Source organism: Betta splendens, chromosome 4 (genome assembly GCF_900634795.4).
Source record: "Betta splendens chromosome 4, fBetSpl5.4, whole genome shotgun sequence".
NCBI lineage: Eukaryota > Metazoa > Chordata > Actinopteri > Anabantiformes > Osphronemidae > Betta > Betta splendens.
Genome location: NC_040884.2, coordinates 17002141 through 17024648, shown reverse-complemented (window position 1 = coordinate 17024648; position 22508 = coordinate 17002141). Strand labels below are relative to the sequence as shown.

Below are 22508 nucleotides of genomic sequence, written 5' to 3'. Positions count from 1 at the left end.
CATGGACCCCTTGCACACTGTTAACTCCTGTTCCACCTCCACCTGTGTTTCTGCACAGCCTCTGGGGTCTCCCTTTACGGCTCAGGCTAAATTAGATGGACCATATGCATTTCTGCACATGCTTAAATACATAACGGCTGCCGGCTGCAGTATTTATAGTTGGACTCTATTTAGTTCTATCTGAGATGAAGGACTGTAAATCAGCAGAGAGGAAACTCAACTGCTTAGGCGTTGCTGAGAACTGGCACTTAACACTGAGACTGGCCCAGTTCAGTTTGAGGGGAGATCTATATGCCTTCAAGGGAACGTCCCTCCTCCTCTGGTGTGATTATTAATGACAACGCCTGCGTCGAGCTCTGTACATCGGACCTTCTAAAAAGCATTCTTCCAGCCGACCACGCGTGTCTATTTTAGTCAGAATACTACTCTAAAAAAACGCGTGGCTTAAAGTGTCAAAACAAAATCGAATAATTTGGTTGCTGAGACAGAACAGAACAAATATACATGTTATGTTTTAAAATAATTTTAGAAGCAGCCCGAGCTGCCAATTCATCTGCGAACAGTTTTATCACATGAAAAGAATCAAAACACGGGACAGATGTTGAGCAAAACCACATTTAAGCGTTGTCACAATCTGCCATTTCTTTCAAATGACTGGGGCACATCTATTAAATAAAGTATAGCTAGACTGGGCTCTACAGGGCCAGGGCATAAGGAAATATTTAACCAGCCAATTGCAGCCAATTAACTTTGATCACAATGACTGCGTTTGGAATCTCAGTCACTCGTCCGTCTGGGGGTACAGTACATGAACACTTTCTTTCTCTTCGTTCTCGGGCATCCGTCATGTAACACGGCCAAACGCGGTGGTGAGTAATAAGACTTGGCAGACTAGCCACAGCTCTCTTCACACTTAAGTATCAAACAAAACATTTTCTCGGCTGTGAGGTCAGCTTAAAGCAGGACAGGGCGGCATAGCGAAGGGTCAGTGGGATCAGATTCGCTGGCAGAAAGAAATGGAAGAAAGGGCCGAGGCAAATGTAAAGGGTTAAAAAGCCAGTAATATCTTAGAGAAGAAGACAAAAGAAGTGTGGAGAGAAAACACACAAGTATGACAAACCGATTTATTTACTGCTAAATGTGTTGAACGCTAATAGCTGGGTTTGGACAAAGGCAGAGGGTGTCCTTCATTTCTGTTACGAGTGTTTATGTACAAAGTAGTTCACACGTCTCTGTACGTACAGTCTGAACTTCCAGGCATCTCTGACCCTCTGGACTTTCCTTCACCTCTCCCTAGAGCAAAGCAACCTACTACACCCACCTCCCTATTCCTGATCCCTCCACTCCTGGGCCCCCCAGGACAGATTTTACACTATAGACGCACATGAATCAGAGGAGGAGAAGAGGTGAGAGGCGAGACGACGGGGGAATCCATGAGGGTTTGTGGTGTAGATGGACAGTGACACCAAGCTCACAGCATGACACAGACAGAGCGGCCACAAAGACTAGACCGACGAAACGGGCTAGCTGCTGTGACAGTGGGACGGTGGGGGTGACAGACAGGACACGGAAAACCGATGGCATCCTATCTACTGAAACCGTCAGAGAAGCAAAATGCATTTTTGCAACAGCAAAAAGGAAGACAAATAGTCAAAACAACAAATAGAAGTACCTCTAAGTCGTTAAAGAATAAGTGTGTGTCAGCCAGATTGAAGATCATCTCCTCCATTCTCAGGCCCAGCGATACAGATGTCGGCGGATCCTGGAAAACACATACAACCAGTTAAATAGACGTAAAAAACAATAATAAAAATATTCTTTCAATGCTGACCTAATATTTTTTTCCTTTTCTGTGTGAGTTAATGCTAAATGGTAAATAACACTGTTCCCTATGAGATACTTAGGGCAGAATCCCTTTAAATTCTTCCGTGGACTGTTCCCATAAAATAAGACATTAGACAGACTTAAGGGTTTGAGTCTGTGTTTACGACCCCTTGAAAGGGACCAGAATAGTCATCAGAAACGCCACAGACAGGAATGAATGCAGTAAAAGCACGTCTCGTCTCAGGAGGGGTGGTGAGTCCAGAGGAGCTGGGTTACAGCTTCATTCTAAATAGACCTGTCCTCCAGTACTTGTGCCGGGGTTTTCATCTGATTTAGTTTACAGAGGAATTTTTGACAGCCTCTCGTAGTTTAGACTAATAAAATTTTTTACATAAAATAAAAAAAATAATAATAGTAATATCTGTAAGTGATACATCAGCGAAATGCTGTAATGCCAACAATGTTGCACTGTCTGTTAAATAATACAGAAAAAGGAGTGAACCACACTTTAAAAGATGAATAGGCAAAAACTCTTTCATTTAATATCATGATGATTCCTAGAATAATAGGATTAAATTGAAATGGTTTGTGAGGTGTATGCATTTAAATAAGATACAGTACATACATAAAACAATGTGCAGGATTATTTATTTATTACCAAGTCACTAATTAGAGAGTATTGCTTCCACTCCTTTGTGTTTTAGCTAATTGTGTTTAGCAAATAATGAATGAAGAGAGACAATGACAGGCTGTAGAGGGGGATCTGTTTTGCAGCTGGGTGACGTGGCCATAAAGGCTGAACACGCAGCACCAGAAGCAGGGATTACGCCACTAAACCACCTGAAGACACACCTGAGCTTTCTACTGATTAGCTGTCACACCTCACAATGCGTGTGTTTTCTCTAAAATGACAGAGGGCAAACCACACAAGAAGAGCTCAATCCCCACTCCACGGTGCCCTTTTCCCCTCTTCTCAACCTCCTATTTTGAATCAGCCTTTCAGTCGGACTTCATCAAAAATAATTAGCCTCTCGCACCAATGCGCTACCGGTTCCTTTTTCACAAGCGCCCAAGCTATGCGTTGGTTTGGTGGGAAAAGGCAGTCCTCTCCACTGCAAGTGAATCCCTTCCAATTAAATCTAAACAATCAGTCAGTCAGGGAGTTAAGAATACAAGCAGGCCAGAAGGCCAAAGTGCTGCTGCTGTCATTGCTCCAGCACCACCTGTCCAGAGACGTCAGTGCCATCCACAGGGAGGCCAAGTCCCCCCCTTCCCTCTGAGCCTCTTACCAATAACACCCCCTATCTCCACCCACTTTAAGCTCTTACTCTGGCAAGCCCAATAGCAGCACAGCTGGCCCCAGCCATCAGCTTTATGGGGGCGAGCTGCCTTGATGCCAATTAAAAGAGCTGATAAGAACAGCAGTGTGTTTATGTATGTATAAGGGATCGAGACGGAGGGAGAAAAAGGCAGAGAGAGCAGGCGGGAGGTCACAGCGTGCGAGAGAAAGTGTGGATGTGTGCGCACTCAGATACACGTCTATTTATAGTCAGCTCCGAGCAGCTAGCAGGGTAAACAGTTTGGTTACTTTTGTGTTTATGCCACTGAGACGGTGATGACATGAATGACACACATTAGGGAGGAGGATAGGTGCTTATTGTCGTGGATAGGCACATTTGGGAGACTACTTTTTCAGTTCAGCTCAATATTTGTGATAGACCTTGACTTTTTGGTAGTTTTAACAGCTATTTGGTTAAAACTATTTGGTAAAAGAGGAAATAAAAGAGAAAACAAAGCGTGAGGAGGGATTCGAGTGGCTGTCACATCCTATACGAGCGCCGATGGAATGGGCTCTTATAGAGTAAGGAATGTTTCCTGTTTCAGAGGAGCACACTGGAGACCCTGTGTGTGCATGTGTGAGTGTTCATGTGTGTGTCCGTGTGGTTGGAGAGTCCCTCATCACCAAGCCACAGCTCCCTAAGCCTTGGCTCTCTCTTTACCCCTTTACCCAGCATGCAGGGCTGAGAATAAAGTAAATAAACAGTGTAGGGTCGCGGGGCAGCCCTCTTTCACCCTGAAAGAGGGCGAAGGAGGGCCCATCAAACACCCCCTCGCACCAGAACAAAGACACAGCGCTCAGGCTGCAGACGCTAAGCTCTCTGACATACGAGGAGCAATATGTCATTTTGGACTTCAAAACCAGACATCTCCATAGCCAAAACAACCGGCGATTAGAAATTCTGCACCGAGGCTGAATGAAATAGAGATTAATTTATAAAATGCCTTTAGAAAGTCAGTAAAGAGCATTACACTACATCAAGGGAGGTAACGTTGCACTTTAAAAGCTGTATAGAACATGTGGCCCTTACAAAGCCATGAGATGAGGATTCTCCCTTACTTCCCAAATTGTTTGTTTTGGAAGTTTAAATTTGGAGAAGCAATTTACATGGAACAACAAACAGCAAAGCCTGGAAAAGTAAACTCCTCATGTTTTGAGGATGCACAATGGCATGGGATAGAAAACAACCTCCCAGTATAAAAATAATGATTCATGACTGTGTGTGAGCGTGTACGTATATAGATTACACTACACTTAACCTTAATTAAGCTTTAGGGGAATGTCTGAGTTTTGACTGATCTACATTTGGTGAACCGCCAGAGTCTCCAGGGAGAGTCCTTCCTGAAAAGGATGGATTGAGAAGCACTTAATTAAACTAACAATGTGGCGTTTCTGAAGGAGAAAGGAACACTTAAGAGATCCAGAGTGCAACTGTTGCGAGCCCCTACACCCAAGCCCTGGCAGGCCATATGCAGCTCTAACAGCTGCACAGAGCAGCTAAATACTTGCCAAGCCTCTTTGGAGCTATTGAAAAAAAAGAAACAATTATCTATACATCGGGTTCCTCTCGCTACAGATTTAAAGGCACAGGGAAATGTAGCCCCCCACTCATTATCCTTTTAATATTTATGTGTTTTGCTGATAAGGTGCACGTCTGATGTCACTCACCCGTCCATATCTGTTGGCATAAGAACCCGTAAGCAAGGAATGGAAAACGATGATTGTTTCATCCAAGTCCCAGATGAAAACCCGCTGGAGGCATCGGGGAGGAGGGGGACGAAAGAAACAAAGAGAAATAGAGAGAAAAAAGGCAAAATCAATGGGCCACTCTGTGGGGCTGCAAGTTGATCCCCCTGGTCAATAGACCAGGAGCGTGTATTTGTGTGCCACAGGGACCGGGATCCATTTGCTTGGGTTGGTCACCGCAACACTCCTCTCATCGCCCCACCGCACACTTTCTAGCCCCTGCCCTTTACATTAGGCTAATCAATAGTGACAAACTAATTAACGGGGTATGTTAACATGCCATGATGTCAGCGCTATGGAGGATGCTATTAACATGCATTAACCAGGTCAATTTCATATTATCATATTAATGAAGAGCCCTCTGAATTAATGAGAGTTTATTTTGACATATGGTGACTGCTGAAGTGTTGTATGTCTTTGTTGGTCAAAGCTTGAGTTCACCTTGCGATGACTTGTCTATATATTATTCACGTCGGTGATGACTCACTTAATCACATGCCTTATTGTTTATTTACAGTTGAGGTCTACGTGAGAACTTTATGTAAGATATCATGTATTCCACAGCACATCAACAATATGTTAAGGAATTAAATCTTGGAGCATGAATGTCCATCAAGTGTTGAAGCGAGTGTGGCAGCTACACGGTAAATAGATTAGTGTCCATGTGCCTCAGACAGGGCGAGGCTGTCTGTCGCCAAGGTAGCAGGCTTACCCTACCTCAAGGTCGGAGTCGGGCGGCGGTGATGGGTTGTTGTTCCTTCTGCCCCGGCCACGTGACTTTCCATCTGAGGCTCGGCGCAATCGATCCGAATCTGAATCTTTAATGGGCGTTGATGGACTGTGGATGGTACTGTACTCTCCTGAAAGGAAGGAAAGAAAGGAAGAGCGTATAAAAAGAGTGTATTAAGGATGAGCTATTATTTGCCTTTAGCAAAGACGTCGGAGTGACCATTACTCCGTGATCCAGGACAGACAGCTTCCTGGGAAATTATTTAGCGATTACGCAGACCTGCAGGTAACAAACATGTCATAAATCACTTGCAGAACAAATACTAAAAGCTATTGTGCTCCACTCTGATTTAATAAACAAGAGGTAACAGAATACACGTCAACTACAAAAAGCAGAGACATAATTTATCTAAATGGGTTGAGTGAGTATAAAATTATGTTTAGTTAAAGCCTGATGTCTTTGCTTTTGATTGATGACGATTTCAAATGCAATCATAACCTTCTTAGTAATGTGTAAAGATACAATCAGTGCTTGACTGCCAGATGATGCATTAATGCCACATGAAATCATGAGAAACGCTTGACGTGCTTTCAGTTGAGTGAGAAAGTCCGGTAGGTGAGTCCAGTTGCCCACTGCTTTCAAAAGAGGCCTAGCTGCCTGTGGTTTGACTCATACCTGCAGAGTTGTCTGTGAGGGCCTGACTGGTGATGCCAGTTGGAGGCTCCTGGAGTGTGTAGGTGGTGGTTGTGGAGGGCGTGCTGGGGCTGGTGTTGTTACTTGTCATGTAGGGTGAGGTGTAGGGTGAGCTGTTGTAATACTGAGCATACTGGCCCTGGCCGAAGGCTGGATAGGAGGGGTAGTCCTGTGGAGACAGACCGACAGAGAAATGCTCCATGAATGAGGTTAGTTAGGTGCCTAGAGGTGCAATTCTGATCAAAAAGTTGGAGGCCGTGATGGACAAAACTGTGGCAAAGTTGAGGAGAGGTTTGGCAGAGTAATGTGAGATATGCCCTGCACCAGTGTTGCTACTTTACAGAGCAGATTCCAAAACATAAATGCAAACACATGTCTGCTCTGTCCTACATCTGGACAACGACCAGTGTTTTTTTTTCCACTTCTCCCTCTTCTCCGTGGCATAATGCATACAGTATGCGATGGAGGAGGTACAGTAGATAATCCTGCGTACAAAGCTTTCGCCATCCTGGGTGATTTATTTTCGAATGTGTCACGGATGAAATGTAACATATTGACTATGCGTGTTTTATAAGGACTTCCAGGCTGGTAAAAAGTCTGCAATTTGAAGTGATAGATGCATAAACAGAAATAGATTGAAAAGGAAAAGTTTACTACTACCTGTTGTGTGCTGTTGAAGCCAGTCGAGTTTGTCAAGGAGTTGTTTCCTGCATACAACCCTGACGTTGTTGTAAAAGTTCCACCTTGGAGCAGAATAAGAACAGAGTTTAAGTAAAATCTAAAAACAGAATTAAGTCTGTGCTACAACAAAGGAGTAGCAGAAGTTAAATGGCACATTGTTAAAAAAAAAACAGATGAGCCTCTTTCAGGTGGTGAACAGAAGGAAGCCGATGGGGCCACTCCACACTCGCCTTATCTTCCTCCTGCTGCTTCCTTATCACTGATTAGATCAGGGCCGCTGAATGATAAGGTGACAGTGGAAGAGGGGAGAGAGATACAGAGGACCTGCTTCTAAAGCCATCCGACACAATGTGAGTGGGTGGGCTACTGGAGGAGTGGGGGGGGGTATTGTGGATGCAGTGGGACTAATCGTGAAGAACTGCAACAAAGAGTAGCGCAGTGGGACAGAGAGGTAAACAGTAGTAGATGCGACTGAGTCATCATGATTTAAAGGGGCTGTGTCTAATGGCCTAATAATGTGTGTGGCATTAGTTATGAGAAAACTATACCTATAAAATAATACTAATATGCCAATTAGTTTGGTTGAAGAAAAAAACAAAGATCATTTAACTCACTGAATATTAACACTATTCTGCTAATATTACACAATATAACAACATTATAACAATACACAAATGACTAATAAGTAAAATAGGTGTCCCGATGTCAAAAGAATATTGGATTTTAAAAAACAGCTGTTAGCTCCTTTACATACTTTATGACCCTTGGGTTTTCTAGCTTGTTTCTGTCCATACAGAGACAAACTGCTACTCCATACATTAACAGGGAACATTAATAATTGCTACCATTGCATCCTTTAAACTTCTTCTTCACTTATCACTACCGATCCCCCTGTAGCCCCAAAATATCCTGTTGCATCAGTGAAAACGGAGGAGAAGATAAATTTACTGTTCCTAAATGGGGCGTAATTACACCTTTGTTCCCAGAGACAAACAGAGCGAGTTTCTTTCATCCTCTGGTCACTGGACCCATCAGGAGGGCCCTCCCACACCGTGACAAACGTGAAGCAGCTTTCGGAAGAGGGGGAGCGATCGGGGAAGCGGGGGGGGGGGGGGGGGGCAGGCATGAAAGAGACCGTATGGAGGAAAGCATGGAAAGGGGTCGACGTGGTGCACACTTTACGATTGTCAGTTAGCTAAGTATCTGGCACTGTGGCCAAAAAGATCAGGAACAACTACTTATTTGTGCTGTTGCTCAAAGCAGATCCTTATCTTATTTTTATCCTTGGCTTCGGCTGGTTATTTTCGTCAGAACCTTTTTTATTTGACATCTCAAGGACCTGCAGGGCGAATTTCAAAACCTTTGTTTTCCCACGGAAAGTTGAACATCAAGTGAAAGCAGAACAATAAGAAAGAGACAAGGAGAAGTAATTCTGCAAAGGACAACAAATTAGCTTAATGCACAGTTCAAACAGTCATAAAAGCCCTCACTGGCAGGCTTGAAGGTTTCTCTGTGGAGAACAAGGAGCCACATAAAAGCTGGGGGGACCCCTGCTATTTCAGTGAGAATGGGCCCATGCTGTTGGGAGTGGTGGTGCTGGTTATAGCATGGAGAGAAAGAAGGGGTCTTGTGGTTCCCCCTGGGGGCATGTGTTCTCCCCCTTCCCCTATCCCGCTCCAGTTAGTTCACTCACTCACGGCCAGACATCAACCCTCCCTCTCTTCCTCCTCCCCTCCTGCCTTCTGGCTCCACAATTGGAAGTCCATTTGCTTTGCTTGATCAGTCCCCTTGCCATGGGCTATGTCTATCATCAGTGCACAATATTTGTAGCAGAAGTTTGTATGCCCCACTTGGGAATAGGCTATCAAGTCCAGATGGGGTTCTCCTTTTTAAAAAGGCAACTGTGGCTTCAGCTTCTCAAGCTCCCACTGCCACTGGGACAGAATGCTGGAATCCAATTATTCACCTAATTAGCATCTGCTCAGTCCCACAATCAGACAATCTGTCCATCTTCTTATACACCTCTGACATTTTAGACATTTACAACAATCCACCGCTACATAAACCAGTAAAGAAAATGCAAAAACTCAAAAGGTGCACATGGACATTTTCTGCATACACAGCATCTGATTGGAAAGCAAGGAGCAAATCCATGACCAACAGTCCCACCTTGACAGCTGGCCACAGGCTCATGGCAGGGACACTGACGGAGACGGGGAGCATTACATGTGGAAAATGAGTCTTTGGTTGCAACACCCAGCCCTGAGGCGGGCAGATCAATAGGCCAGGAAGAGTAATAACAATGGTGTGGGAGAGGGCCACAGTTCCAGTCAGAGAACTCAGAGCCATAATAGTCATCTAACATGGCTGTCAATGACTAATGCAGAGCCAGAGATAGTGGAAGAGTGAGGGAAGACAGGGATCGACAGAGGCAAGGAGAAAGACAGAGCAAGAGCATAATACTTAGAAGATGAATGGGCACATAATACTGTCATCGTGAGTTAAACCACTAAGGGGAGGACAGCAGCTTGTGCATTCTGCTGCACATGCTCCCTCTCTTGTTCCCTTTCGCTCTGGCTCTGCCCTTTCTTCGCAGACGCTCAGCTGCACACTGCACAGCCCTGGCTGTGGCTGAGTGTATTTGGCTAAAAGGCATGGAAAAGAGGCTTCCCCGTGCCACATCTGCCGCTGAGCTGGCAGTATTTATTGAGAGACGCTCTGGAGGCTGTTCAACATGTGGAGATGTTTCTAATGTCACACACTGGTTATTGCAGAAAGCACATACACAGCATGCTAGCTGTTAAATAAAGACCTCGTCTGGTGCAGGTGCTGCCAGAGAACCAATACGAAGCCAGAGTAATAAAATTCCTACACAGCAGGAGGCCTGATCTGCATTTAAATTGGTGGAAAGGCTGGCCAGAAAGAGTAAAATATGAAGGGGTGCAGTGTGTAACAACTCATCTTTATCACTTTCAAGACCGTAAATTTGTAAAGTGTCAGCTCTTAAAAATACAGTACAAACGTGATCAGAGGAGAAGCAGAGGGGAGTGGCGTGGATCTGCTTCGTAAGTGCCTGCCACTTTTCTATCGGTGTTAATTCAAGGGGAGAGGAGAGGAAGGCAGCCTTCATGGTCGGGCATCAGCCTATTCATTTAGGGAGCTCTCCTCTAGTCTTGTGTGAAGAACCAAGTACTGCCCATTATTTAGACGCAAACTAAAAGCACACATTTCATAAGGATCTCACCCTGCATTTGGTAGCTGTAGGGGGCCTGTCCCGTCTGTGGTGTGGTGAAGCCTGAGCTGTAGCTCAGGAAGCCCGTCTGTCCCGGGGACTGGGACTGGCTCAGACCTCCTTCCGTCTTTATGCCTGCCCACAATGGACCTAAATCAGTTAGTGACACCAGATCGGTTTGATGCACGGACAACAGTCATGACACAGATTATCTGATTAATGTGTTTTACTAACATCTGCTGGTCGTCATTTGTCATGATTCAAACAAGCCAACATTTAAAGTCACACTCGGGCCAGAAAGGTTTGTGATTATTGTTATCATCTGTAATATGTAATGAAGTAATTAAACATCCTGCTTGTTTCTCATGACTTGAACTGGTCACTGCTTAAAACAAATCAAACAACACAGTTTCTATGCAAAGAACGATTTTAGGCCTTCATTCAAATAAACAGAGTAAATTCCTCCAGATATTGGACAGTGTTTTGGAGTTGAAGCACTACAAAGTCTTTGGATACAGTAAATAAAGCCTATCGTAAGACATCTACACTGCTTTCGCTTGCCATGCCAGAAGAAACCAGTGTGTAGCAGCTTGGCAAACAAACCCTAGAAGAATACACAAGCACTGAACAACAACTCAGCATCTGTGCTGCCTTTGCCTTAATTGGATGTATTACTGGAACTCGGCTCGTTGTGAGCAAGAGACAAGACATTTCTCTTTCTACGCCATCGTACTGTACAATTTGAAGAAGACTGGTATTGTTAGACAACATGAGGAGATTAAGACTTGTATTCTACAAAGCTTACCATAGGCTGGGATGCCATAGGGCTGCCCGGGCTGGGGGTAGCTAGCATAAGCTGCGGCCTGCTGCATTCCTGTGGTATACTGCGTCTGCCCGTACGCAGCCATATTTTGGGACGATGGAGTCGGAAGAATGTGTGGATATGTTCTGCTATTTGAGAGACGCAAGAAAAGACAAAAGTGAGAAATGAAGACAGGCGGAAAGATGGACAAGTTTTCCTCCCAAAGCCAAAGTACAAACTCAGCAACTGACAATTTTTTTTATTTTAAACCCTGAGCCAAGCTGTAAGACAGATAGCATCACATGGCTCATATACATAGTGGAATAACAACAAATGGCAAAGGAAATATTTGCATGATAATAATTAGACCAGATTTCACAATGTACAGGCGGCAGTCATCCAGGCAACCGAAGCCACTCTAGATCCCCCTATCTAGCAGAAGGATCTAATTAAAAGATCCAAATTAAGTTGGATGCTGCTTATTTTTTTTAAAGAAAAATAAAAGCAGTCTTACTTGGAAGGGTAAATCTGTGGAGAGAACTGGTGAGTTTGTCTTGGGCTGAAGCCACTGCTTCCAATAGCTGAGGAGAGTTAAAAAGAAAAGAGGGAAGCACATATTTAAACATTAAAAAATAAGGTAAATATTATCTTTTGCCAACAGAACCTCTGGATTCCAGAGAAACTCTAATTACATTGCACTGCTCTATTTATTTCTATAACCCTTTTGAGGCTGAAGAATGGAAAGCAATAATGAAGTGAAATAATCAGGTAAGAACATCAGGGTTTTTTGCTGACCCGCGTATCTCAGAGATATTTTTGAGCTGCTATGACGACCACGGTTGTAAACACACACCGGATGGACTGAATCAGGATTAGCCTGTGGCTTCAGCTGCCCTGGGCATTTCAAGCCCCAACCACATTGAAGGTGACATCACTGATTGCAGGTAATGAGCGCTACTGCACTCATGCTGTACCTAATCATTTCTTCATTAAGGCTATACTGTAGTTCTACCAAGATGTGGTCGAGACCAAGGACAAACAGCGGAAGTAAGTGTAAATCTGCAGAAAGATTCATATTTAAGAACATATGATGCAGTAATTTACCAGATACTCTACAATCTGAAAAAAACAACAACAACAACTCTAATCTAGTTAGATTATTTCAAATTTGATGATGATGATGATGATGATGATGATGATGTTTCACCATGTGAAATTCAGGCGTGCAGGACAGTTGGGCACCGTTTCGAAAACATCTGTCTAATTAGTCATGACATGTAAAATGAAAGATTTGGTTGCGTGAAAGCACTGACTCCATGTAACTGTACGCCATAACCCTCACACACGTTATTAATATTGAACACTTTTCCCACATCAGCAGCACCTGCCACTGGACAAAACGTGCTCCTCTGAACAGAGCTGTGGGTTTCCCCCGCGGAGGATATGGAGTATAAGATTACTAAATTTCATTAATATTGTCAGAGACTACAGCCATACCAGCGGTTTATGTGCTACTAGTGTCATAATATCAAGTATTTTGTTAAACAGTTACGCAAATTTAAAATAATGAATAAAACATAATACCATGGAGGATGTGTTTTAAATATAAAAAGGTTCCTTCTATACTTTATATTTTGAGGCCTTGGTTTTATTTTTAAATGCCACTGTGTGTTTACTGTATGTGTGTATGTGTGATATGCCTGTGTTGAGAGGAGGGTGTGAAAACCCTGGCTCTGACAGGGCGATAGGGTAACAGCCCGTGCACAGCAAGGGCTACTGGGATGCCATGTCACTCAACTGCACAGACAGGCCCAGTGCATTACACTTCACCAATTAGTCTTCCCTGCCATGTCAGCAGTTACAGTACTTTTCAAGCAGACAGTATAGAAATCTGCTGGAGAAAGTCTATTCTTCTGCTCATACAGTAAGACTGCACACGCACACACACATAGGAACAAGCATTTAAGTGTCATTTTAGATGCGGGGACACTTTCTGGGGCCCGGGTCATCAGTGATCCACCCCTAGTTCACACGCACCACTACAGTAGTATCCACTCACCTGATCCTGAGAAGCTGTCTAGAGAAGTGTCTGCTACCGAGGTGACGATTTCACTACTGCTCATTGGCTCGGTTTTAACTGCAAACAAAGAAGCCACATTGTCACTAAATGCTCCAAATCACTGTCTGGAAAAAAACAAAAATAGGAAGATTAATCAGATTAATCTCTATCTATTTCAGAGAGCATGAAGAAGTAAAATAAAAGCAAAATGCAGAGTTGTCAAACAACAGTTTTACAATAGTCACATTACATTACACACATTTACTGTACAGTTCAAATGGTTTCTATGTGTTCATTATCTTTATTGTCAGTTTTATCTTTATCCCTGATCCTTATCTGTCAACCTGGAAAGCTGAAAACACGCAGTGTTTTCCATATAGGAAGTGTGCTTTTGGTATTTATTTTAAAAAAACTTTAACAATTTTGCAGCAGAAATTTTAGAAACTCTAATTCCAGACTCTGTACAACTTATCAATTACACTACCAATAAATGATGAATGACATATTTGTAGAATAATACAAAAATAGATCACTGTAGATCTCTGATATTAGAGAGTCCCACATGGCCAACTACAAATGAAATGTATAGCATACAAAGTGTGTGTAACAAATGCTGTTTGACCTTAGTTCCATTATACAGCTCAGGAATAGATCTACAAGGACTGTTTCACAGTTATTTGACAGCTCAGGATTTTTTTTGATTCATCAGTTTCACCGGAGTTGGCTTCTTATATGGGGGGGGGGATCAAACTGAAATCATGGGTAAGGGAATCATGCTCAGTAGGATCCTTCAAGGTTGGATAAGCCGTTCGCTGTCATGTTTGACATGTTTCTGCTACGCTTGTTCAGTGCAGAAACATCTTTTCACAAGGGGGAAAATCTCCTAAACAACACACCAATGAAAGAATACTAATAAGGTGCATGCATCAACTGGCACACACTGAGATCACATAGCACACAATCATAGCCGTATGGTATTTAGAAAAACCGGGTCCAAATAAAAACAAAATGCACAGTATGCAGGAAGATCAGAATCTGAATGTTCATGGTTCAAATCCAGCTGGTATCAGATCATGCTTAAAACAATATCACGCTTACAGCAAATACCATTGAGATTGTGAATGAAAGGAACTATAGTCGAGGCAACTTTATCATTTTGCAGCTGTTACATATTTCTGAAAATATTGTTTGAAAATTTATTTTAAAGTTTTGAAAAACTAAACAACAAGAGTCCTTTCATTCTTGCTCTCAGTTGAGTTGCGGAGGAAAACACCAAAAACGGTCCTGTCATTGTGTCACCAAGAGTAGACAAACCTGCAGCGGACTGTGAGTTAGAACCTAACAACCAGTCTGCAGTGGTAAGCATTGTGATGTTATCACCTACAGGAAAGAAAGAATGGCAAAGGGACACACGTGTCCTGTGTCATGAAGGCACCAACAACACAAAGCCCAGATTAACCTAGACATTATGTGACAGTCGGGGACGTTTTTAATAACCTGTTGGTTTGTGACATGAGCACGACTGCTTCACTAAACAAAGGCTCGGATTTAAAGCGCATGAACCGCCTGAGTAAATAACTATGTACAGGAGAAACCTCATGCAAAACTCAAGTCATTTCCATGTTCCTGGCTTTGAATAATTACATGGGTACTTAAATAAACAGCTAATAGTCACTGGGCAACAAGCACTAAGGCACTAGAATACTTAGCATAGAAAAAACATTTCAATAATCGTCTCCAACGTTTTACTGGCTGTAATACAATATTATAAAAAACAAAACAAAGCAGAACTCTCACAGTCCAGTGTCAGTCATTCCTTCCTTTGTAAATTTAGGAAAAGCATATAAATGGAGAGAATGAGGAATGAGGAGCTGCAGCACGGCACACACATACCTTCAGTGCCATTGGGTGTCATGGAATTGTTATTGATGTGCGAGTTGTCAAGATTGGGACCATTAGGAGATTCACTGCTTCCACTTACTCGGCTGTGAGGACTGGCTAGATCCTGCATTTCCATAGACCTGCAACACAAATGCACACACATGCACACACCAAATCAAATTACACATCGCTCTCCTTTCAGGGAAGACGCACAATTCCGATATGCAGCGCTGCGTGCACACTGAACAACACACAGTCCAGATTTAGATAAATAAAGTGAGGATACGGCAAAGTAAAAATCCATTATAGGTAAAAATAAATAAATAAATAAATCAGCCTAAAATAATTACCTTTAAATGTGCAATTTTAATAATTAGTTTTTTGCACAAAAACATTTATTTCATTTAACATAGAGGCATTTTTAGAATGATAAAAATAAATATAATTGATATATACACAGAGCCAAATGTGCCTCAGTCCAACACAGAAAAACAGAACAGACTCCGATTCCAAGTTTTGAAATGAATAGTAAACATTTTGACAAGATCGTTTCCCATTTCTCTTATTACAACAATCTCGCTATAAGTCTATTTCATGTCAATTTGATCTGGTGTATCATGAAGCAAAAAGGGCTTGAAGTACATATTGCTGTGTGTGGCATCAAAGACTGTTAACAGATGTTTGGTGGTTTGAGGCAATGGTTAATGTGCCCGGTAGAAGTGTAGTGCTCTGCTTGATTATGAGAGCGGGGTTTTAGTGATGGGCAGATGAGGAGCACATGGAGCATGTGTTTGCACTGGCAAGCTCCTTAATTGTCTCTGTGTTTATACAGAAGACCACGCCACATTATTCTGTCTTCTCATTTGCGCTCAGAGGATTTGATCCAGTATATAGACAACGTACTGTAGACGAAAGGAGGCACAAGTGGCTCGAAGAGTACGGCAACAAACCATAGAGCACATTAGTCTATGCCACGACTGCCATTTTAACACTTAATGAAGTTAGGACACAATGTTTTGCACATTATGCTACAATTTCCAATCTTTCCAGTATCTTTCTATCGATAAACACTGGTGAACGCACAGATAAATAATACAGCAAATCTTAAGTAATCAAAGGAATATCAAATTACATGTAGAAAGAAATATGAGATTAAATGGTTAAGTTATTGTGTGCTTTTGATGTGTTTCAGATAGTATATTAATTCTTTGGTATTATGATACTTCCTTACTTGTGGTTTTAATAAAAATATTAAGCAATGTTATATTACAAAACTATCTCATTTATAATAAGAAGTTCAAAATGGCCAATTCAATCTTTACACATGCTTTTATAATGGCAACTGCACTGTCGTTTTTTATTAATTTACTCTTCCCCCAAAAATATCCCACCATCCAAGCTTACGGCCACACTGAGGTGTAAATAGAAGCAGTTAAGGATTTTCCAAAATAAGCCCAACATTTTCCTTCATCTGACACTGATGCCAGTCAGACAACACTGCAGCAGCGTCCAAGGCGTGAAACGCACAGAGCTGCTGTTTTCTAATGCAGGTGGCACAGGCTCAACTCTCCTCTTACCTGGACCTAGAAGGCTTTGAGTCCTCTCAAACCACACTCCCTTTCTTTATCCTGCCTCCACTTACTCCAGCAGAAACAATGTCAGTCCTTGTTACTGCAGCTCGATGTCACAGTCCAGAGCCATCGATGACACAAAAAGGCTTGTCTGAGAAAACATTATTGTTGTTCTGGAGCTGAATGGGAAGCGAGGGCTAGCGGGGAACAGAGGCGCACATTGTCTCTCTTCGAACCGCAGCCCTGCTCCACTGTTGTTTCCTCCTCCAGGTCCTCCCTCCTCCCTGAGCGAGGGGAGAACAGCCAAATGACGGAAAGGTGATTCATCATTGGTCTACGACAGCTGCAAACTGGATTAGCCCTCCCCCAATCAACATGCAAAGCGTCTTAGCCAAGGTAAGGGAGGGGGGGTGAAGGTAGGCAGAGGGGTGAGGGGCTGGGGACAGAAGGGGTTGAGGGGCAGCGGAGGGTGGGAGAGCCTGCCCCCTTTCCTGCTGCTCGAAGGGAGATGGGACTTGTTGAGCGCAGCCAAGTCAAGCGTGACACCCCTAGCATCTTCAGCAGATCTTTCATCTGCAATTGACACTATCTGAAATTTATCAGCATTCCCCTTCCCAGCACACTGACAGGTCCTAATGACCGTCTTCTGGGCCTGCCCCAGCCTGGGGCCACGGCGCAGCGCAGGAACACACAACCTCCTGACTTCACACTTTACTCCCAACGTACAGACAGGAAGAAAAAGGACAGACACTCAACCCACACACATTAGATAAATCTTTTGTTTCTCTGTGGCAACACAAAAACTCAGAGGCACATAACTCACGCCTGTGTGTCTGCATGTGTGCACATACGCCTTTGCACGGGACACTTCAGAGGCCCCCAGATGCGTGGTGCGAATGCACACGCACAGAGACACACTCGCACACGCAGGGCACTTTAGAGGCCCCCAGACCAGTGGTGCATCTCAGACAATGATGGAGACTGGAAACAAGAACATGGAGAGCATATGGAGCCACATATGTTTCCTATGACGCTACAAACGCCTCTATTACTCTCCTTTAGCTGACAGTTACATTTTGCCGTTCACTCCTGCTCCGCGCGTCCCTCTCCAGACATCAAGCAAAACTATATACTTGCATGGCTATAACACTATATTAGACTTGACTCCAGCCCAGGGTTAAGGTATACAGGGCCCTAAACAGGTCAAAGGGATTCAGCTGGTCAAGAAAAATCAAGTATACCTAAGTTTTTATTATTATTTCTGCTCCGATTTTAATGTCTAACTATTACTGTGGTGAATTCAGATGCATGATCTTCAGTTTATTCCTGCCTCTCTTTCTCAAAAGTCTTTGCAATTCATCTAATGCGTCACTGCTTATAACACAGTCATCTCAGCAAAATAACCATTGTCTTACCCCCTCACTTTTAAAGCTCTTATCAATAGGGAAATATCAGTGAAAAAGAAAGTCCACAAAAGTAAAAGCCACACACATGAAAGAGAAACACATTTTGCCACAGTACATTAGCAGCGATCACAGAATTGGGGGAAGTTGTGGAGAGAGAGTGTTGTGGTGGTTTGATGTGGTATGCTGTGTGTGCGTGTGTGTGTGTGTGCGTGGTGGCTGGTTTCTCTGTTCAGCAGTGCAGGGCAATGAAGACATCCCCATGCTGGTGTCTCAGCCATTACCAGCAGGTGAAATCAGCCAGGTGAAAACAAAAAGGGGCAGTAGGGAGGACGGAAAAGAGGAAGGCACGGACTGAAAAGCAAAAACAAGCCTTTCTTCTGAGATGCTAAATATTTATTGTTTTAAAAAGGTCTGTATTCGCCATCTTTGATGTGCTTCTCTGCTCAACCTGAACTGTCAGGTCTTTGAAGCTGAGAGGAACAAAGCCCAGTCAGATGAAGCACTAGAAGTGTCATCAGGAGAAAGAAAGGGGGGAAAAAAATGAACAAGTGCCACAACACGCTTGGCTCACAGTTGTTCGCTGGCCCTTTTGTTTCGCTTTACTTATTCTAAGACATGCGCTTCCAAAGGTAAACACAGTCAAAGCCAAGCTTTTAGCATAGATCATCCCAGCATGCAGGCTGTCTGACCTGGCACAAAGTGTTTTCATCAGCCTTCATATACTGTAACTCAGTTATTATACAGGCAGAAGGGACCCAAGAAACATATTTGCTACACAATTATAAAACTATTTAAAACTATTCAATATCAACAGAACATCCCACTGAGAAAGATATGAGTGTGTTTATTTATTTCCATTTTCCACTCCCTGTATTGTATTTAATAGATATTCATATTACTGGACAGTTTATAGTCCTTTGGATTTTACAGACTACAAGCCATGTGTTGTGAGTTACAACTTTTGAAAAACAATATTCTAATCAAAATCAAACTTTAAAACACCTAATCCCAACTTAAGCTGGTCAGCTGAATCCACATGGTGGCCTAGGAAAAATAAATCCACTCACAAAGAATGTAGATGCAGACAACAATTGGACACAGATGTGAGTGGAATTAGACACAGTTTACAAAATGCTACACTTCAGTTGTGTTTCTATATGTGGCTGAAAAAAATGACGGCTGCCAACAAACGCAACATTAAATGACTTTGAGTTGAAGCACAGATATCACAAAGGCTGCACATTTGAAATGCAATTATGAACAAACTCTGCACCATTATAAATGTTCATCTCTATTAAAAAATGACATTTTTTTAATCTTATTTTACTGCAGTACTAAAACACTACAAAAAAATCTAAATATAGACATATATCAAATTATAAAACATTGTTTTTTTTAGCTACACTTGTGAGGATAGCTTTCCAATCAATTTATTTTTTGTACTTCTGCATAATTATAAATCACAAGCACCATTTGTTAACAGACGTACAGTGTTGACTTGTAATGTGTTTTTCTCATTTGGTTTAATTTGACATTGCGCTCCAGTAACTCGCTCAATAGCTACATTAAATCTGTTAATACTGTGCTCTTCAACCTTCGAAATTATTTCCAGAAGGCCAGTTCGCCTTTGAGGGGCCATCAAACAAGATTTAAGGTGCACATTTTATCACAACCTGCCTACCGCCATGACCTCCGTAGGACGTGGGAGGCTTTACAACACAAAGAAGAAAGAAAACCCTTCACCATTTTATTTATACCGTTCAACCTTGCTCATTTGTTTTCCTAATTCTCTCAAACATAAGACTACAATCTATTATGTTCATGAATTTATTATGTTAATTACCTAAAAGAAAATTCTAAAAGTTGTTTTACAAACATTGCAGAGAAAAAAAAAATCAGAGCGGCACAATACACAATTTCTCTTGAGATTAATTCATTTATAGACTTCCTTACACTCTTTATGTTAAAGTCCACTTAAAAACAAACAAGTGGGTATTAGTGACTCAGGACCTGTTATTGCAATCAACAGAAATCCTTAAAGTCATTTCCTGCTCCTTCAGCCACACATGGCAGATCCAAACACTGGTGTGCTAACAAAATAACAACCCATAGTATTTAGTAAACAACTCCTGTCCACTAATCGCTCAGTATTAACTACTTAACAGGAGGTCCCCTATTTCCTCATTCTTTCTCCTTCTCTCCGTCTTCCTAACTAATAGCTAAGTAGGACTAGATTAATTAGCCCTTTGCGTCTTTCACCATTTTCCATCTCCCCTTTGAGAGAAGAGGGCAACAGCTCAGTCGGTCAGACACGTCAGGCCTTGGGCAAACAATGGCACCGTCACTGCCGACCACTCCTGCTTGTGCACACTGCTGCTACACATGCATGGAGCTCTGTACTCAGGCAGAGAGACCCTGATCTCTCCCGGCACAAAGCAAATGCACAGTGTAAACAGCCCCAAATCAGCCTGCTCATTATCTCTTAATTGGATAAATAAGGTTATTGTGTGAGTGAATGGTTGCAGCAGGCGGTGACACACACTGTCATGTTTGTCTACACGGAGCGGAGGCCACTCCACAAGCAGGCTGAATCACTGGTCTGTCCCAGCCTCTCTATTTATCCTCTTTCATCTAACGCACACCTTTTTTACACGCCGAGAGGGGCAGGTGTTTGAAAATGTCAGGAATTAGAGGATGAAAAAGGAAAAGAGGGAAAAGGCACAATATTAGAGAGATAAAATTCCCCTTACACACACAGTTGTGATGTCAGCCTGTGATCACACAGAACATTACACCAGAACATCCTTCAATTAGAGAAGCTAGTGATTAAAGCGGGCGAGTCGTCCACTACGTCAAATACCGGCTAGTGCAGATGCAGCGCGGACTCTGGGTCTGTTGTGCTGGTCAGACGCTGAGAGACTCTCAGGTCTCCTCGCAGCATTCCTGGCCTCAGCAGATGGCATTGGATGTCAACTGCTTTAACTGTGTCGGTTTTGTTTGTTCTGCCAGTCGAAAAGCGACTCCTGTAAGCCAAAGCACGTTTTCCTCGCCTGATCCAAAACGTTAACCGGCGTGGGTATTTTTGTGATAATTTAATTTAAATAATATTTTACTGCTAATGAAGCTAGTAAATTTAGTACATTTGTTAAACTTAAAATAGTAAACAGAAGCTTTTTTTTTTAAATCAATAATAAATATATAGATCTATATTTCCCCTAAATATATAAGCTAATTATTAAAAAATAAAAAGTAAAGTTAAGTATGTACATGTGGATTTGTACAAACTGCAAATCTATTTATATACCTCAATAAAAAATAGTATAATTTGCAATGACCAAACACAGGATTTAAAACTATTTAAAATCCAAATAACATATTACAAATATGATATTTTTTTTACACATCTGAATCAAAAGGCAGGGTGAATTTACTTTTCTTTAAATTAAAATTAAACATTTATTCAAAACAGTTGGTTATTTTTAGATAACTGTTATCATTGATGACTGCTGCCATGGGGCGATAATAACCTTTATTGTTTATTTTATATTGTTTTCATATTCATTATTTTATAAATCCATGTTATAGATTAATAATACTACTCTTCTTACAATATTTAAGGTGAAGCAGTTTTGGTACCATTTTTAACCAGGACTGAATATAATGTTATTTAAAGAAATTACTTTGCGTTACTTCAATGGCTCTGTTGACATAAATGTATTATTATATCTTATGTATAATAAATGCTAAGGGAAATTTATTAAACAAAAAAAACACATCCAGGAACCGAAACACAGCATTGAGAAATATGCTGATCCGAAACCAGAAGGTCAAACACAATTTAAATATTAAAGTCATACTCACTAGAATAATAGTTGAATCCTTGTGTGTTTATCCCTGCTTATATCTTCTTTTTTTAAAATCTTCTACAGACAGGCTGATCAGTCCAGCAGAACGGAGAGCAAACTTTCTGAAACAGTTCTTCAAGTGGCGGTAGAATCTGTAGCACAGCGAACGTAAACTACAAGACTACCGTCTTCTTTTTCATTTTAGGTGTTGGAACCCATGGAGCCCCGTGCGCTATCTCAGGAGACTCAGTCCTAGTGAGAAAGAGAGTTGTCCGATTACAGCTTCAGGCAGTGACTCGCGAGTGTCTGAGGAAGAGGGAAAAAAAGAGAGAGAGTGAGAGAGCGACGGGGAGGGGAGGGAGGGAGGGAGGGAGGGAGGACGAGAGAAAGGCAGTGAATGAGGGAGGGAGAGTGAGGCTGCTGCCGATTAGAAAAAGCACAAAAGTTGCTCGGTGTGCTCTCACAGGAAGACTTTGGGTCTGGAGGAGGCACGGGGGAGTTGTGCCTCACACCAGCTTCCCATATGTCATTCACTCAGCTTTAAGCCTTAGAGCCCTCTCCAGATTGTATTAGTGGAGGCTAAGACAATGAAAGGGCAGATCCCTCCACTGGCCTGCCTGCCCACTGGAACGCCAGGCCCTGCTCACACACCCTGAGGGCCCACACGCTCCTTCTTCTTCCCCCGTTCTCTCCTGTTTC

General features: G+C 42.4%; 1 protein-coding gene across 37 annotated transcripts in view; it reads right to left on the bottom strand.

Annotated features, from left to right (window-relative positions):
- eya1 (EYA transcriptional coactivator and phosphatase 1) overlaps positions 1-22508 on the bottom strand; it is a 53615-nt gene that overhangs the window by 13056 nt on the left and 18051 nt on the right. For 8 of the 37 annotated variants that reach the window (XM_029147723.3, XM_029147726.3, XM_055508236.1 and 5 more), the window contains 11 exons: positions 15000-15127; positions 14421-14486; positions 13107-13184; positions 11562-11628; positions 11051-11196; positions 10258-10395; positions 6990-7075; positions 6315-6501; positions 5627-5769; positions 4832-4915; positions 1673-1762 (listed from right to left, as the gene is read on the bottom strand). In XM_029147723.3, the coding sequence (XP_029003556.1) occupies positions 1673-1762; positions 4832-4915; positions 5627-5769; positions 6315-6501; positions 6990-7075; positions 10258-10395; positions 11051-11196; positions 11562-11628; positions 13107-13184; positions 14421-14486; positions 15000-15123 (1209 nt within the window). In that variant the 5' untranslated portion in view covers positions 15124-15127. Of the gene's footprint in view, positions 1-1672; positions 1763-4831; positions 4916-5626; positions 5770-6314; positions 6502-6989; positions 7076-10257; positions 10396-11050; positions 11197-11561; positions 11629-13106; positions 13185-14420; positions 14487-14999; positions 15128-16564; positions 16887-21825; positions 22116-22508 lie in introns of those variants that run through there. The other 29 variants (XM_029147739.3, XM_029147716.3, XM_029147719.3 and 26 more) reach the window with 21 other exon arrangements.